This window comes from Bison bison, unplaced genomic scaffold, assembly GCF_000754665.1.
Source record: "Bison bison bison isolate TAMUID 2011002044 unplaced genomic scaffold, Bison_UMD1.0 scf7180017864472, whole genome shotgun sequence".
Lineage (NCBI taxonomy): Eukaryota > Metazoa > Chordata > Mammalia > Artiodactyla > Bovidae > Bison > Bison bison.
Genome location: NW_011495033.1, coordinates 10,491,449 through 10,508,497, shown reverse-complemented (window position 1 = coordinate 10,508,497; position 17,049 = coordinate 10,491,449). Strand labels below are relative to the sequence as shown.

Below are 17,049 nucleotides of genomic sequence, written 5' to 3'. Positions count from 1 at the left end.
TAGGTATTACTTATGAAAATCATTTGGAGTTTTAAATTTCATACTCTCAGACTGTCATAATATGCACAGCCATATGCATAGCTATAGAGTTTATGGGATAATATACTTTACATACGTTTGCATAAATATAGTTATATTTTAGAAGATGAAATACACAGACTGCCTAAAGAGCCTATTTGTTTCCAGATTATTCTGAGTTGCTTAATACGTCCAAAGCTAAGTAAAATTGTGAATGTCAAACGATTCGATGAATCGTCAAAAATACATTTAGGATGAGGCTTTAGTGTAACAAGCTTTTCTATCACCAGCACAAGAGAATGATAGAACTATGGATTCAGAATAAGAAAAAATACACACATACACACACACCTATGAGTCTAAATTCTGGGCCTCCCTGGAAATAGACAGAGAAAAGGGAATACTGAATGATAGCAGTTTTGAGTTCTAGGATTAATCCATGCAAAATACTGGTTGAACTCAATGAAGAGCTGGCCTGATGAAATCTTAGACAAAAGAATTAAGCCCTAAAAGTCTGTGTGATAATAAAATGTTCTCTCAGTGTGGATCAGCTATCATGACTACGCCTGCACCAAGAAAATGACTAAAAGAAATCCACTCATTTCTCTCTGAAAGACTACAAATTACCTTAAAAAAAAAAAAAAAGATCCAAAATCTCCTCCCCTCAAAAAAAAAAATTCACATACAATAAGACATAGTCCTTACTTGCTAAGAAGATAAAGAGGGAAGAAAACACACACATTTCTCATATATGTAGGTGTTCCATATACACTGGTTTCCTATTATGTTTAAGTCAGGAATTTAAGAAGGGAATTTAACAAGAATAGGGTATGTCTAGCCAGGAGTTTCCCTCGGTAAAGGGAAACTGGATAATACCTGGATACTGGTGAGTAAGACCTGAGCATGCTAAATAAGTTCCAACTACAGTTCCCCGCACCCGCCCCCCCCAAATTGGAACTCTTGCATGGAAGAGCAAGAAGAAGATAATATACCTTAGTGAAGCCTACCTAGCAAGAAGGATGATAAGAAAGGTCACAAAAATAAGAAATGGTTATTTCTTTTAAATGACTGTTTAGTCATGTGATGCCTTTCCTAACACTGAGAAGTGTATTAGAAAAAAAAAACACAGTCAAATTATACTGAAACACACAGTAATTAAACGTCAAACAAGTTCCAGTCCGGCAAAATGAATAAGCCAGAGAGTTATGCTGTGCGATATTGTACCTAAAGTCAGTAATATACTATATACTTAAAAATTTAAGAGGATAGATCTCATGTTAAATGTTCTTTCCACAATAAAATTTTTTTTAAATTTTAATATTAAAAAACATTAAGCAATACAAAGTATCTCAATAAATCTAAGCAAAAAGGCACCAAACATGTCCGCCACATGCTAATTGCCCAAGTGTGCTAAAACAAAAAGAGGGGGGTGTCTTCTCTCTTCTCAGAGGCTGCTCCACTTATCTGCCATGGCAGCTGCCTGTGTTTTGCCTACTTCTCTAAATAATCAAAACATGTACAAATGGGACATGGCCTTCAATCCAAGTGGCCTCTAGGGCATTTTCCTGAAAAAATACCCTGCTGTTGTCAGTCTGCAGACAGAGAGCCATGTTTCATCCAAACCCACAGAGGCTAAATCGCTAGTCAAAAACAAACTACAGGAATGGAATTCCACAAGATGACCCCATACACAACAAGAGACTGTAGTCTTGCTTTGAAAATACAGCGGAGAAAGATACTCTCAGGACTTGCTGGATAGGTCTGGTCTACTTCGAAGGAATGCCTGGCTAGGAATGGGAAGACCAAGTATCAGGAAAGAAAATGCAAAAAACTGGTTAAAGAATGTATGTAATTTTTTCCCTAAGAATTTTTGGTTTGTTAAGAGTACTGGAGTGGGTTGCCATTTTCTTCTCCAGGGAATCTGCCCGACCCAGGGATCAAACCCAGGTCACCCATATTATAGACAGACACTTTACCATCTGAGCCACCAGGAAAATCATTTAGAATTAGATATGTAAAATGTGTATATTCATATGCCTGTTCTATGTTCTCACTGAATAATTTTTAAAACATGCATAAAATACTGTAGTATATCTATAGTGTCAGAAGTGAATGCTTCCTGTAACCATTTACAAAATAAGCAACATAAAAGTTTATTAAAAAAAAAATTCTTCTAGGGGCACTACCACTAACATAAAACAGAGCACTCAGTGTGATTGCCCTAATTAATTCTTGATCAGTTGAGTTGACTATGTGGCTAGGAAGTGCTGGAAATATGACTAGTCTGTACTGAGACATGCTGGAAGCAGAGAATACACTCTAAATTCCAAAAAGTTAGTAAGAAGAATGGAAAATATCTGGTTAATAACTTTTTATTACATATTAATATAAAACTTTGGATACAATGGGTTAAATAAAATGTTAAAGTAATTTTATCTGAGCATTTCCTGGCAGGCCAGTGGTTAGAACTCCGCTCTCTCACTGCCAAAGGCCCAGGTTCAATCCCTGGTAGGGAAACTAAGATCCCACAAGCCATGCAGTGCGGTGCAACAACAACAACAACAACAACACATTATTATTTTATCTGTTTCTTATTAGATATGCCCGTAGAAAGTTTTAAATTATATATATGGCTTGCAATATATGTCCAATATATTTCTATTGGACAGTGCTGGTCTAGTGGTGAAAGTGAAAGTTAAAGTTGCTCAGCTGTGTCTGACTCTTTGCAACCCCATGCATGGACTACACAGTCCATGGAATTCTCCAGGCCAGAATACTGGAGTGGGTAGCCGTTCCCTTCTCCAGGGGATCTTCCCAACCCAGGGATCAAACCCAGGTCTCCCGCATGGCAGGCGGTTTCTTTACTACCTGAGCCACCAGGGAAAGTCTGGTAGTACTGATTCCCAACTGCAGATGTTCAACAGAATTATCAGAGAAGCTTTTTCAAAAAAGTGATACCCTGGACTCTAGTTTGAAATGAATCAGAATCTTGAGAGCCAGGAACCCAGTAGGTTTATTTTTTAAAATACTTAGCAGCTAATTCTGAGAATCACTAATCTAGAGGTTAGTGGACATAATCGTGTCCTTGAGTTTTACTGATCTTAGAGTGGAATGAACAGTGGTAGATAAGTCTCCTGTAATTGACTTCTGTAGAATTAGAAACAATAATCTTTATTGCCTGCTGTTGACAACAAGAATAGAAAATAACAAAAGTCCTGAGGTTAGGAAAAAAGTTGGAACTTGGCTCAAAAATAGCTAAAACTAAGATACTCAAGAATTCTTTTGTAAGGGTGGTAGGTCTATGAAATAATAAAGAACTTGGCTCTTGTATAAACCCTTGGAATTTCTCAAGTAATAGAAGTGCCTTCATTATTCATGAGCTCCTTGGATCACACCTGAGTTTATGTTAAGAGATGAGATAACTCAGGACAGGGTCTGCTCACTAGAAAAACCAACCATGTGACTAGAGGGTCAGCTGGACCTCTGGGGAGGGGACAGGAGCTGGAGGGTGAGTTTAATCAAGTGGCCAATGATTCAATCAATGGTGCCATTGTAATGAAATCCTGATAGAAACACTGAACCCTGAAGTTCAATGGAACTTCTTGGTTGGTGAACAGATTGATACGCTGGGAGGACTAGGTACCTGGACTGTACAGGGAAAGAAGGGGAAAACTCTTTTAGGACCCACCCAGACCTCACTCTATGTATCTCTTCATTGAGTTGGTCTGGATCTGTATCTTTTATAGTAAAACTGTGCTTATACCCACAGTACTTTGCTGAGTTCTGTAAGTTGTTCTAGTGAATTACTGAACTCAAAGGGGTCATGGGTACCCCCCAAATTTACAGCCAGTTGGTCAGAAGTGTGGGCAGCCGAGGAAACCCACTTGTGGCCACATTCTGAAGTAGGGGCAGTTTTGTGAAGATCTGAGCCCTTAACATGTGGCATCTAACGCCAGGTGGTAAATGTCAGAACTGAATGGCAGTATACCAACTGATGTCAGGATAAAGTCGTAACTGCAAATTGTTAACAGAAACATTTGTAAGAAAATGTAAGATCTTACAAAACTAAATTCAAGCAAATTTGTAATAAGTGAATAAACTATGTTCTTAAAATCGAATACAGTTTTCTGTAATTAAAAGCTGATAATTCATTTTATGGGCTTCCCTGGTGGCTCAGTGGTAAAGAATCCCATCTGGCAATGCAGGAAACACAGGTTCAATCCCTGGGATGGGAATATGCCCTGGAGAAGTAAATGGCCACCCACTCCAGTATTCTTGCCTGGGAAATCCCACAGACAGAGGAGCCCGGTGGGCTATAGTCCATGGGGTCACAAAAGGGTCAGACACAACTTAGCCACTAAACAACAGTAAATTTTATATTACTAAACTAACAAAAGGACTTTAGATCTAAAACAGCATTAAAACAATTCGGGCATTTTCTCTGGTTTTCACAAAGATTATTTTATCTTTCCTTCTATTTTTTTAAGTCTTTATTGAAGCAGTTACAATACTGCTTCTGTTGTTTAAGTTTATAATTCTGAATACACACAACCAAGGAAGACTTTAGAAAGCCAGCAAGACTACAGCGAGATTCGGTTCAGGTCTCCAGAAGAATGTGTGCCCCTTGGATGTTGGGAGGGACAGGTATACAAGTCTTGAAACCATATCAAGAATCATCATACCAGAGTCACACCCCTGAGAAGGAAAGGTGAATAAGATTTCTTAACAGTTCAGAAGCATTCCTCTCAATTTTCCAACTGACTTTCCCTCACCAAACTGGACACAGATCCTCAAATAAAGAAAGTAGGACAGGGAGAGCAATTCAGAGAGACAAGGGGAGCAATGAGGAGGGAAGGAGATCAGAAGCAGCACTGCAGCCAGACTACAAATCACTGCCCAAAGCAGGAAGAAAAAAGCCAGTGTCCTGAGAATTACAAAGGGTGGGAAGTATAGCGTGTAGTTCTCCACAATTATTCAAGGAAGGCAGGAGAAGAAAGAAGCCCGAGTGCTGAGCCCATGTGTGCCATGAGCACCTTGCCCGCTCGCTGAAGGACAGCCATTCGTTTCTGGAAAATGAGATTCTGAAATCCATGGAGGCGAAAATGTACCGAGAGATGCTTGCTAAATCAAGGATATATGCTTTTCTCTGCCAGCCATAAGGTATTTTCGAGGGAGAGGAGTGAAGGGACCTTCTGAGACAAAGAAGACAAGTACTTTTTTCTGAAGACGCTGCTGCTCGGCTGCTGACCTCTGCTGGATCAACACTGGCATTCAGTGGCCGCAAGTCTCCGTGCACACCTCTTTGTCTCTAGGAAGAGCTGCTATTGCTTTGGGTGAAGTGGCAATTCAGAACAGAACCATTTCTGTTGTCTGTAACTAAGGATCCCCAAAGACACGGTACTTTGTAATACAGACTGAAGAACCAAAGGCCATAAAGAAGAAATGGAGGGGATGCAGCTTAAGATTGGCTGTGGTTATTTATATTTCCTGTGGTATTACTGAGGAGAATGAAAATACGGAAGGGAGATGACTAGAGGTGGGGATGAAATTCCTAGGTTTTTCACTGCCTGGGAATACTTGAAAAAGAAATGAGATTATTAGAGAAAGTATTTCCATCTTAAAGCCAAAGCAATATTTTGGTATTATTGTTGGAACTGGAAACAAATTTCCATATGCACATTTTTTTTAAGGGCGTAAGAAGGTAAAATTAATGGAATTAACACGGCTTATATGAGTAATTTACTTGAATTTAAGTTTGCTTTCTGAAGTGTGATTTTTAAAAACTGAATTTCAACTGCTAAATTTACATGTGTGCTTTTGGAGAGATCATGAAACTGGTTCAGGTTCAACCCACAGCAAACATAAAGGGGAAAAAGGCATTCCACCCAAAATATTTTTACATCCTGTTGACTTAAACTGCTACAAATGTGATTTTCTGGCAAAACTCCAGAAAGTGAAATGCCAGTAAATTCTAACTTAAAAAAAGAAAGAACTATGCCTCCTCCATGACAGAACACAAGTAAAAATGAATGGACTCATCTTAACCTTGTATCTAAATTAGACCATACTGTCACTCTCCAGGTCAAAGATTAAAAAGTAAAAAAAAAAGAAATAGCTGCCAAGAGGCTCTTCTCTCATGGTTTAAATGTATTCATTGTCTGCTCTACATTTCTAGCTAAAAAAATAACCGTACAGAACGGTCACACACATTACCCCTCCCCCACCCCCAAACTCTCTGGATAGAGCTCTGGTTGGCTCCGGTGCACGCACCAGCTCAGACTCACCTATTTGGATGCGATGTGGGCAGCATGAACTGGAATTCCACCACGCAGGTGTTGTCCTTCAGCTGCCGGTGTTGTACGCTATTAAGTTCATAGGCGATATAAGCCCTTCGAACATACACCTGGTTAAAAAATAATCCTCAGTAAATACACTTGAAAAACAGAAACTCAGAGGTGGTTAGCCCAGGGAAAAGACAGTCCTGAAAAGAGATGTATGGTGCAGAAGATGGTCTCTGCTGACAGAAGTCCCAGTGCCGAACACATACATACATACTTTGCTGTAATTAATACGGCTGGAGTCTTACAACTATACCCATGACTATAAATGGAAAGGAAACCAGCCTGCCTCTGCTGGACACCTCTAGGTGTGCTGAAAGCCCTTTACACTGATCTAAACTCGAGAGAAACTTTGATCATTAGCAGAAGAGCATACAGAACCATGACTATTAATTCATTACACAGGATGATGTCAACAGAAGATAAAATCAAGGACTTCTCTGATGGTCTAGAGATTAAGAATCCGCTTTCTAATGCAGGGGACACGGGTTCGATCCCTGGTCCAGGAAGATCCCACGTGCCCCCAGGGCAACGGACCTCATGTGCCACAAATACTGAATCCACGTCCTCTGGAGCCTGCACGCTGCACCTAGAGAGATCAAGCACCACAACGAAGATCCCACGTGCCACAGTGAGGACCCGATGCAGCCAAATAAATAATTTTTTTGTAAAAAGAAGATGAAAGCAAACAGGGAGAAAAATAAGAGGTGCTGATTGTGGGCCACCTGAGGCGTGAAGATACAAAACAGAAACAACCGAGGTACAGTCTCACTCATTCACTATCTTGTATCTTTCTTCTGTTTTCCCACTGGTTCAAATCAATTTTACATTGCTCATATCGCCCAAATCCTCAGCAAAATCTGAAGGCATAATTTGACATATAATATCTCAAATACACTAACTTGACTCAAAGAAACAGCAACAGGCTGTTTCTCAGGAAAACCTGTCAGTTCAACCTCATGAACTTCACAGCCAATTTGCCATGCACACACGATGGAACATGGAATCCTATCATCATGTGAGGTATACACGGAGACTTTGCATTAAATAGCATAAAAGCACTGTAGAACACTTAGATGTTTTCCAATTTTGGTATTTACTGAGTAGGATTCATGACAGTCTCCCCACAGAATACAAATAAAAAGTAACCCAAAGGAGCACGCAGAAGACTGTAGCGGTGTCACATCACATAAAAATCATCTAAGACACTCCTCTTCCTCACCTCCAAAACACACCTCCTTGGCAAACTTTACAGCAGTATTTGGAGCCTGCAATTTTTGTGCTTAATGAGACAGTATGCTAGAGCGGACACAGCAAAGTCTGTGAGTCAGAATGAGCTGGGTTCAAATGCAAACTCTTCCACTTACTATCCATGTGAATACAGACAAGTCACTTAACCTCTCAGTCTTACTTTCTTCTACTTCATGAAGTATTTGGAGGATTAAATGAGAAAAATAAAGCACCTAAAGCACAGTTCATTAAACTTTCCTTCTCACGCTGAAATAGTTCATAAGTTCATAAGAACTGCTTGACAATTCAGAATATGACTAGAATCCATTCTACTTGGCCCAAATCACAAAATGGTACTGTTCTGATCAGCCACATATTTTTTTCACTTACTGTGTTACAGGGCATCCTCATCTCTATGAAATGGAAGGATTCAAGTACTTGGAAAGTAGAATTGAAAAATGCTGGTAGCTGTGACTGGAACCCAGAAACTGGTGATTAGATGAGTTGGCACACTTGAATAAAAGTAAGACCAAAGTCCAGCATTTGTCTCAGAGGAAAAAACTCTACTCTGGAGAACCAACATTAAGACCAAAGAAGGACTGATAACAATAGCCAAGCAGGCAAAAGAAGTCGGCCAGAAGCTGAGAAAAAGGTGACGTCATGTTACTATGAGAACCCACCTCCAGAGCTGCCATCCTCACGACCTGGTTGCTGTGATAGAAGAAGTTTGGTAGGACGTCAAAAATCGACGTTTCGGACAAGATGAGTTTCTGGAAGGTACAAAGACAAGCTTCAACCATTACATCCATAAGAGAACAATTCCAATGGACAATATTTAGCATTAGAAGCATTAGTGAAACTTTAAGCATTTTGTCTGCAAACTTATAAACTTATCTTCTCTTTGCATGAACTTACCTTCTCTCTGCCTTGGCTTCCTCAGATACAAAATGGAGAAAATAATAATACCTATCCTCAAGGGCTGTCGTGGGTGTTAGACAGTACATGTAAAATTCTTAGACATGCATTAACAGTGCATTAATTTTAATGCTATTAAATGTTTATGGCTATTATTATCCTTTCTGACATATAGCCGAACTTAACGTTTAATATATTGTCTCAGTACAATATATGGTAAACCATAGATTTGAACTCTCTATTTCAACCATGAACCAAATAAACAAAAATATCCTTCCCCCCACTCTGTCCCCACTTCCTTAGTTTCCCCAGAAAGAAATCTAAGAGAAAGCTGGAAGATTCCCTTGGCTAGGTATGATAATATTATCATTATTTCCAAGTAGAAAAATACAAAGTCATTCCTGACAAAATGATGTTTAAAAAACAACAGTCAAGGTTCTTTGAATTAGCAGTAAAATTAGCCAATATTATTTTATACACTGGCTCTGTACAAAGCTTAACAGTAAGTATTAAAATAAAACTGCATGATTATTTAAGTAGCTTTTCCCTGTTTAACCTATTTATACCTCGGATTCAAATATCAGAAATCAACCAGTACTACCACTTCATTGTGTCCTAGAACACTTTCTAGATACAAGCACAAGAGGTGAAGACCTCAACAGGACACGTCCATCAAGGCCAGCCTATGCAACTTTTAAGCTAAGCCACAATTCTAACAGCATTTTTATGGGGAGGAAAAAAAGTACAAATCGTCTTATAAAGTCGAGGGATGAAACTTTATTACACAGAAAATCATAATTGACTGAAACTGATTACTTAATTAAACTATGCTTGGGAATAAAGAGGACAGCAGTGCAGAGGGGTAGAAATGGGCTGTGATGCATGAATACCTGCAGGTTCTCGATGCAGAACTGATGTCCATACATGTCAATGGCGGATAGGAAGATAGACTCGACTTGGTTGTGGCGAAGCTCATAGGATGGCAAATGGGAAGCAATAAGAACCTAGAGTGACAGCAAAGTGAGAGGTGTTAAGTTCCTGAGGGAGTGATTATTCTAGGCTCCCATTAGGCAGCTCTGATACAAAAGCAATAAATATAAATCTGGATGTGCAGGCATCAAAGATAAAACAGAGACTAAGTACCACAACTTGTGGGTCCTGTAACAGAAAGCCAGGGCCACCAAGTACTGTGTCTCAGCTGACTCCTGCCATGATTTGTGCGGTGAGCGATCTCCAGTGGGGGGCCGGGGAGGGAAGGGAGAGCAAACCACCACCATCAAGCTCCATCAGTGCAGCTGGTCTACCCTTGTGAAGCCGCTGGTGCTGGGGACTACATGACTAGCTGGTAATTGGGAATCAGGTCTGGCAGGGAGCAGCTGTGGGGAAGGTGGACGCTGCAGAGCTAGCCTCTTGTAACTCTAAAGGGGAAAGACAGACTAGGAAAAGCTGCTCCGACAGCCCCAGGTACTCGGTAGAGGAGAAGGCGTCAGAATGTGACACCCATGCGTGTGAGGGGCAGAGAGAAAGAAAGCAGTGTGGCAGACAAAGAGGGACATGGTGGGACCTGAATACCCTCAGCAGGTCGCTCAGAGGTTCAATAACTTTGAGTAATTCAGTGACATGGATACAATTGTAGAGAAAGCAGAAGGTCACTGAACAGCTTCAAATGCAGCTTCCTTGTCGATGCCTGCGCACTGGAACACAAAACACAAAGGGAGTGCCAAACCCTGGCTTCCCTGCTGAAGCCTTCTGGAGTGGAAATGCAGACCATAGGGTGAAAGTAACTGCACTGCTCTGGGGTTGCGCTGACTGCCAGCACCGAAGAGTCATTTCATCATCTTTTGCTCTCCACACTTGATGTTTTGCTGGACACTTAGAAGTTTCACCTGCTTCTAAGCCCCCTTTGTTAAGTAAGAAATATCAAACCTATTGTCTTCCTTCAGGTTCCTTTCCTCCACCTGACTTAACAGGGAATGGTAACAGGACTTTCTGATGGGGGCGGGCTCCTATTTTAAAGAAATTTGAGGTTAATCTTTTCCATTCTCTTTAAAAAAACATACAACACATGAGAACATTTGCTCTGAAGGCAATGAGACATATGTGAGAAATTGCATGACCTTTGGAAGGTGCTGGGGAAGAGCTCATGGAACCGACTGTCCAACCTGTGAAGACCATTCCTCACTCCGGATAACCAACTCAGTCCTTACCTGGCGTGCTCGGAGTGCCACCTTCGCGTTGGTGGTCTTGCTGAGTTGAGTTAGCTCCGTGAGGATATTCAGCAGCTCATCAGTGAGGGTGGGGTCCCGGCCACACAGCTGATCCTAATTGTTAATGCGACAAAGAACATGCATATTCATGTTAAAAACAACTAAACCCAGAACTCTGCTCAATGCTATGTGGCAGCCTGGATGGGAGAGGGGTTTGGGGGAGAATGGATCCTTGTATATGTGTGGCCGAGTCCCTTCCCTGTTCACCTGAAATTATCACAACATTGTTAAATTGGCTGTTCTGCTGCTGCTAAGTCGCTTCAGCTGTGTTTGACTCTTTGCAACCCTCATGGACTGTAGCCCACCAGGCTCCTCTGTCCATGGGATTCTCCAGGCAAGGATACTGTAATGGGTTGCCATTCCCTCCTCCAGGGGATCTTCTCCCTTCTCCAGGGTTCGAACCCACGTCTCTTATGTCTCCTGTATTGGCAGGTAGGTTCTTTACCTCTAGCGCCACCAGGGAAGCCCTAAATTGGCTATACCACAGTACAAAATAAGAAGCTTAAAAAAAAGAACTGAGGTGGTGAGAACTTTGAATTGGGACAAGGAAATAGAAACAAAGTAAAGAGAGCTGGATTCCTAAGATGCAAACATCCTGTTACCTTTATCCTAAAGAGTGCGGAAAAGAGATCCCAGAGGAAGCTGCTGCCAAGGAGAAGCCCAAGGCCCTCGGCCAATCAGGCTCAAAATTCCTAATGCATTTCTTTATGAACCAACGCTATACTTTAAACATGCAGAAGAAGTCATCAGAGACCATTAAAAAGGGACAAGGGATCCTGGGTAAAAAAAAAATAACAGATGATATCTCAAAGTTTTAAGAGGTTTTAAATAATATAAGGCCAGAAAGCTGTCTTGGTCCTTCTTCCACTTTTGGAAAGAAGGAAGAATAAGGCAAAAGGAACCACTCCTGGTGGTTTCATTTCATAAACCAAATGTCCAGCATCCCAGGAGGGCACAGAACAGAAACATAAGCACAAGTTATTCATTTAGAAACACACGCTGACAATTCTATATCCCAAATCATGTATCCTCCTGCTGTACAAAGAACCATTCCATGATACCTAAACATGGTGAATCCTTAGAGGCATTAGAGGGGAAAACCAAACTCCTACTATGTGATCCATGGTGTAATTCAGGACTGGGTCCTTAGTCTCCGAAAAATTAAAAAATTTTAAGAAAAAAAAATCTCTATCATATTTTGAGAAAACATTTCTTCTCCAGCGCAATATCAGTTTATTCCCTAAATTCACCCATTATCCATGTAATTTTCATCTAAACTGAAAAAAAAACCCTGCAGATGCAGTTTTTATAAATGCCTATCATTCTTGAAATTTACAGAGTGATCAGTAACAGTAGTTCTGAATACCACATCACATAGTTCCCTCTACTTGGAGTTTGAAATAATTGTTAGTCTTTTTTTTTAATAGTCTCTCTCATCTCACTATCAAACAGGACATGAAAGACAGCCAGATCCTAAATGGCTTCTTGTTGCTGCCTTTTAATCTTCTTGTTGCTGCCCTTTCTCGATTACTGCCTTTTTCTTAAGGAATCTCCACTTCATCTTAAACCTTCCCCATCTCAGGGGCCCTCCTTATAGTCCTTCACCACAGCAGCACAGGCGCAAGTGTGGGGCTCTGGGGCAGACACACACTTCCCCAAGCACTGTTTCTACAGTCCCTATCACCTTCCACGTCACAGGATAAACAGTTTTGGAGTACTCAGCGTTAGAATGCTGGAAAGACAGTCTCTCAAACATTTTAAAGCAGGAAATATTTTCTGGTTCCCCAATCCACGACCAGAGGTCTGCTCCAGAGTAGTAAACCACGTGATGGTATTTACAGTTAAGGAAGTACAAGTACTGTTTTCACCCATGCCAACAAAGGTTGTCTAGTCAAAGCTATGGTTTTTCCAGTAGTCATGCATGGATGTGAGAGTTGGACTATAAAGAAAGCTGAGCGCCAAAGAATTAATGCTTTTGAACTGTGGTGCTGGAGAAGACTCTTGAGAGTCCCTTGGACTGCAAGGAGATCCAACCAGTCCATCAAGGAGATCAGTCCTGGGTGTTCATTGGAGGGACTGATGCTGAAGCTGAAACTCCAATACTTTGGCCACCTGATATGAAGAACTGACTCATTGGAGAAGACCCTGAAGCTGGGAAAAATCTAAGGCAGGAGGAGAAAGGAACGATAGAGGATGAGATGGTTGTATGACATCACTGACTCAATGGACATGACTTTGAGTAAGCTCCAGGAGTTGGTGATGGACAGGGAAGCCTGGCGTGTTGCAGTCCGTGGGGTCACAAAGAGTGGGACACGACTGAGCAACTAAACTGAATTGATTCACTCATCTGAGTGGAAGAAGAAAGTGACTGTAAATTCCAGGCTTGGTTGAGCATATGGTCACAGACTGAAGGACCTGTTCTTCCTATCCCAGGGCACAAAAGAAACAGCAGGGAGAAAATATAATGAAGTCTCATCTTTTACTGAGAACTCAGGAGCAAAACAGAATTTCAAGGGAATATACAAAATCACCAGCAATTGAACCCCCCCTGGCAGCCCAATGGTTAGGACTCCACGCTTTCATTGCTGAGGGCCCAGATTTGATTCCTGGCTTCCCTGGTGGCTCAGAGGGTAAAGCGGCTGCCCACAGTGTGGGAGACCCAGGTTCGATCCCTGGGTCAGGAAGATCCTCTGGAGAAATAAATGGCAACCCACTCCAGTATTCTTGCCTGGAAAGTCCCATGAATGGAGAAGCCTGGTAGGCTACAGTCCATGGGGTTGCAAAGAGTCTGACACGACTGAGCGACTTCACTTTCTTTTCTTTTCTGGGGAACTAGGATCCTGCAAGCTGCAGAGCAAGGCCAAGAAACAAACAAAATAAATAAAATCACCAGCAACAAGACCATAACAAAACAGAAGGAAAGAAGAGGTAACAGTGGGTAGGGAAAACAAGATAAGCTTTTCCTACCTAAATCCCCCTTTACCTAAGAAAGAGAATCCTTTCTGAGGTACTTACTCCAGTCTTCAGAACTACCCTCTGAAAGATCCCAAAACCTAAGCAATGTCCTGGGTAACAGACTCAGCTATCCACCAGGGAAGCCCACTCTGCAAAAAGCCAGGCTAAACTCTCAATACAACAAAAACAAACACAAGCCAACAATAAAAGTCAGCACAACAAAACAGAAACACCAGCCACCTCCTCAACCTATATAGGATTTGATATGGACTGGTTTCCCTCGAAAGGAAATCCAGGTTTGCCTTTCCAGATTACATTAAAATAATCAAATAAAAATGGAGTTACCAGCTTGTCTAACTACAGATCACATTCTAACTAAAGCACACACACACAAAACTACTTAAAAGTAAAGCCTTTTCATTTCTTCTTTCTAGTATGAGAGAGAGGGGGTGACAAAGTGGGTAGAGAAGCTTGCTTCCTGTAAGAAAAGTGAACTATGGAGGTTAGAAAAAAATAATAGGGAAGTAATTATTCATTCACGATCACCACTGACAATCTTCCTGGGCTCCCAGTGATAAAGTGCAGAAACCAGACCTTTCTGGAATATGAAATACCAAACACAGTATGAATAAACCACTACTTCCAATAATTTATCATGCCTTGACGCCTATATCCTCTACTTTTCTGTATGTTCATTTTATTCATTTTTGAGAGTTTGATATTGAAACTCCAACTGAAAAGCTTATTTATCTACTTAAAAAAAATTGTAATATATAGCAGAACTATATGTGACTTTGTTCTGTATATTCCAAGTCTCTTAATGTGTTATACTTTCATAATTTAAAAAGTAAAAGAGAAAAAAAAATTTTTTTAATTATCTTGACTTGAAAATTTTGCATTTGTATATTATTTTCTCCATTGTCATCACTAGAACTTAGGAAAAGATTGGCAATAGAAAATTGTCTTGTAGAGTAATACTCTCAATCCTCTCCTGTCCTTAGCCTCAACACAGAGTTCAGGTCCTGAAAGAAACCATGAAGGATGGAAGATGATTCTGTTATCAGAACCACCCGTCCTAAGATGTAAACCTCCAAGAGGAAGTTTACGGGCCTCTGGTCTAGACACAGATGTCCTTTGGGCCACCGGACAGCCCAGCATCCCCGTCTGACTCCGCGGAACATCCTGTAGCAGTTAACACTAAAGGGTGATGGTGCCAGCGTGTGTTTCCTCAACGCAGAGAGGCAGGTTCATTTAACGAGCCTATCTCCTGGTTTGGGGCTTACCTGCATAAATCTGTAAGCCAGGATGAAAATTATTTAGTAATGGCTAAGGTTGATAGCACACACTTATTTCTTGTTTTCATTCTTAACCTGGGTGGTAGCTAATTGCAAGGAATAGCTCAGATTTGCAGAAATATAACAAGCATGCTTAAATGTCAAAACTTCTGCCAAAGTTATGCAGCTGACTTCCAGGAGAGCCCCATATAGCCAACTTGATCCTCACATCCTAAAATCTGAAGGCAATTCAAAATGAGAAGAATGTGATGTAATGGGTAATGTTCTCGACACATTAACTACTGTCCAGCTGGGTGAGGCACCAATCCCCAAACCAAAAATGGACTGGCAACTTCGTACGGTCACAGCTAGATGTTTTTTAAATTCGTTAATTGGAGGGAAACTGCTTTACAATGTTGCTTTGGTTTCTGCCGTATAATAACATAATTCAGTCCTAATTATACATATATCCCCTCCCTCTTGAGTCTCCCTCCCCTCCTCCATGCTAACCCCTCTAGGTCATCACAGAGCACCAGGCTGGGGTCCCTGTGCCATTCAGCAACTTCTCACCAGCTCATAAAAGCTGTGGGGCAGGTTTAACAAGAAATGTTAATATCACCCTTATTCAGGAAACCTGAGTTTACTGAGAAAGAATTTTCTCCTTTATCATATATTGGATAAAATTATTTGCAGTTATGTTGAGAGAAGGATAGAAGGGTGTTTAAACGCTCTGGGTTTCCCTGGTGGCTCAGTCAGTAGAGAATCCGCCTGCAGTGCAGGAGATCTGGGTTTGACCCCTTGGTTGGGAAGATGCCTTGGAAGAGCGCATGGCAACCCACTCCAGTATTCTTACCTGGAGAATCCCTGTGGACCGAGGAGCCTGGTGGGCTGTAGTCCTTGGGGTCGCCAAGAGTCAGATATGACTGAGTGATTAAGCGCAGCACAGTCTAAACAAAATCAGAGGCTCCCAGGCACGCCACTACTCCTAGCAAAGCATGGGCCATAACACGTTAATGAGGACCACATCAGAAATAAGGCAAGTAGTGAGGGAAGACTACTCAGAATCAAGGTGGGTACAAGACACATACTCTTTCGTCTAGAGCTGTGAAGAGGTTGATCCTTTCCATCAGCACAAAATTTGGCTAAAGAGTCCTTCAAACATCTCTGAGCAAACATTAACAATTTCCTAAGCGTTTTCCTATAAAATTAAGAAACAAGAGCTTTCAAAAAATAAACTTCCTTTGTTTTCAATGTGGCACCATGTTCCTTCACATGGAGAAAACTGGACAAAACTAGCGTTTTACTCAGTATTTTGCTCTCCAGATACAGTGAAAGATTGGATGAAATCTGCTAGTGAGACTATGAGGCAAGTGATGCCACCACCTGGAAGGCAGGGTGGCTTCCTCGGAGCAGCCCACATTCTGCAACACTGATTCACAAGGCTCAATCTTCTTGATTCCCACCCTCTAGGTTCAAAAGTCCCAGACATCACTGTCTAGTTCAGCAAAGCACACCATCGACAGTCCTACTTCTAGAAAGCAGAGATGGGAATGCTGGGCACATAACCATCAATCAGGAAGCCAAGGTAAGCAAAGAAAGGGGGAGCCAGCAGAGAATGCAAGCTGGGGGAATGGAACGCTGCCATAGCCAGGTGATAGCCATTAGAGAGAGTAACCCAAACAGCTGAAATGGCTTTTACCAGCCACCCCCACTAATGCAGATGTGAGGTGGGGGACTGGACACCCCCCACCGCCCCCGGAAGAAGGCAGATCGGAGAGCAGTCCTGTCCCAGCCTTCATCCCTGCTCCCCAAGTCACTGCTAGCCGATCCTTAGCTCAGTCACAGCAATTAACTTCTTGTTTTCCAAATCTCTGGGACGAGGTCAAAATAACTGATATTTCAAAAGCAATTTAATGATACAAAAGCCTACAGATGTTTACCAAGTTTTCTTTTGTTGTTGTTTTTTTTTTTTTAAAGACAAATGTGAAATGCCAAAAGAAAGAAAAGGAAGAATCCATCTTTCTGGTTCACATCTTCAACCTTCCTCCTCCT

The 17,049-nt window shown here is 41.4% G+C and overlaps 1 protein-coding gene across 1 annotated transcript in view; it reads right to left on the bottom strand.

Annotated features, from left to right (window-relative positions):
* ACACA (acetyl-CoA carboxylase alpha) overlaps positions 1-17,049 on the bottom strand; it is a 288,539-nt gene that overhangs the window by 123,168 nt on the left and 148,322 nt on the right. The window contains 4 exon segments of the mRNA XM_010861548.1: positions 6,303-6,421; positions 8,267-8,356; positions 9,392-9,505; positions 10,709-10,822. Of these exon segments, the coding sequence (XP_010859850.1) occupies positions 6,303-6,421; positions 8,267-8,356; positions 9,392-9,505; positions 10,709-10,822 (437 nt within the window).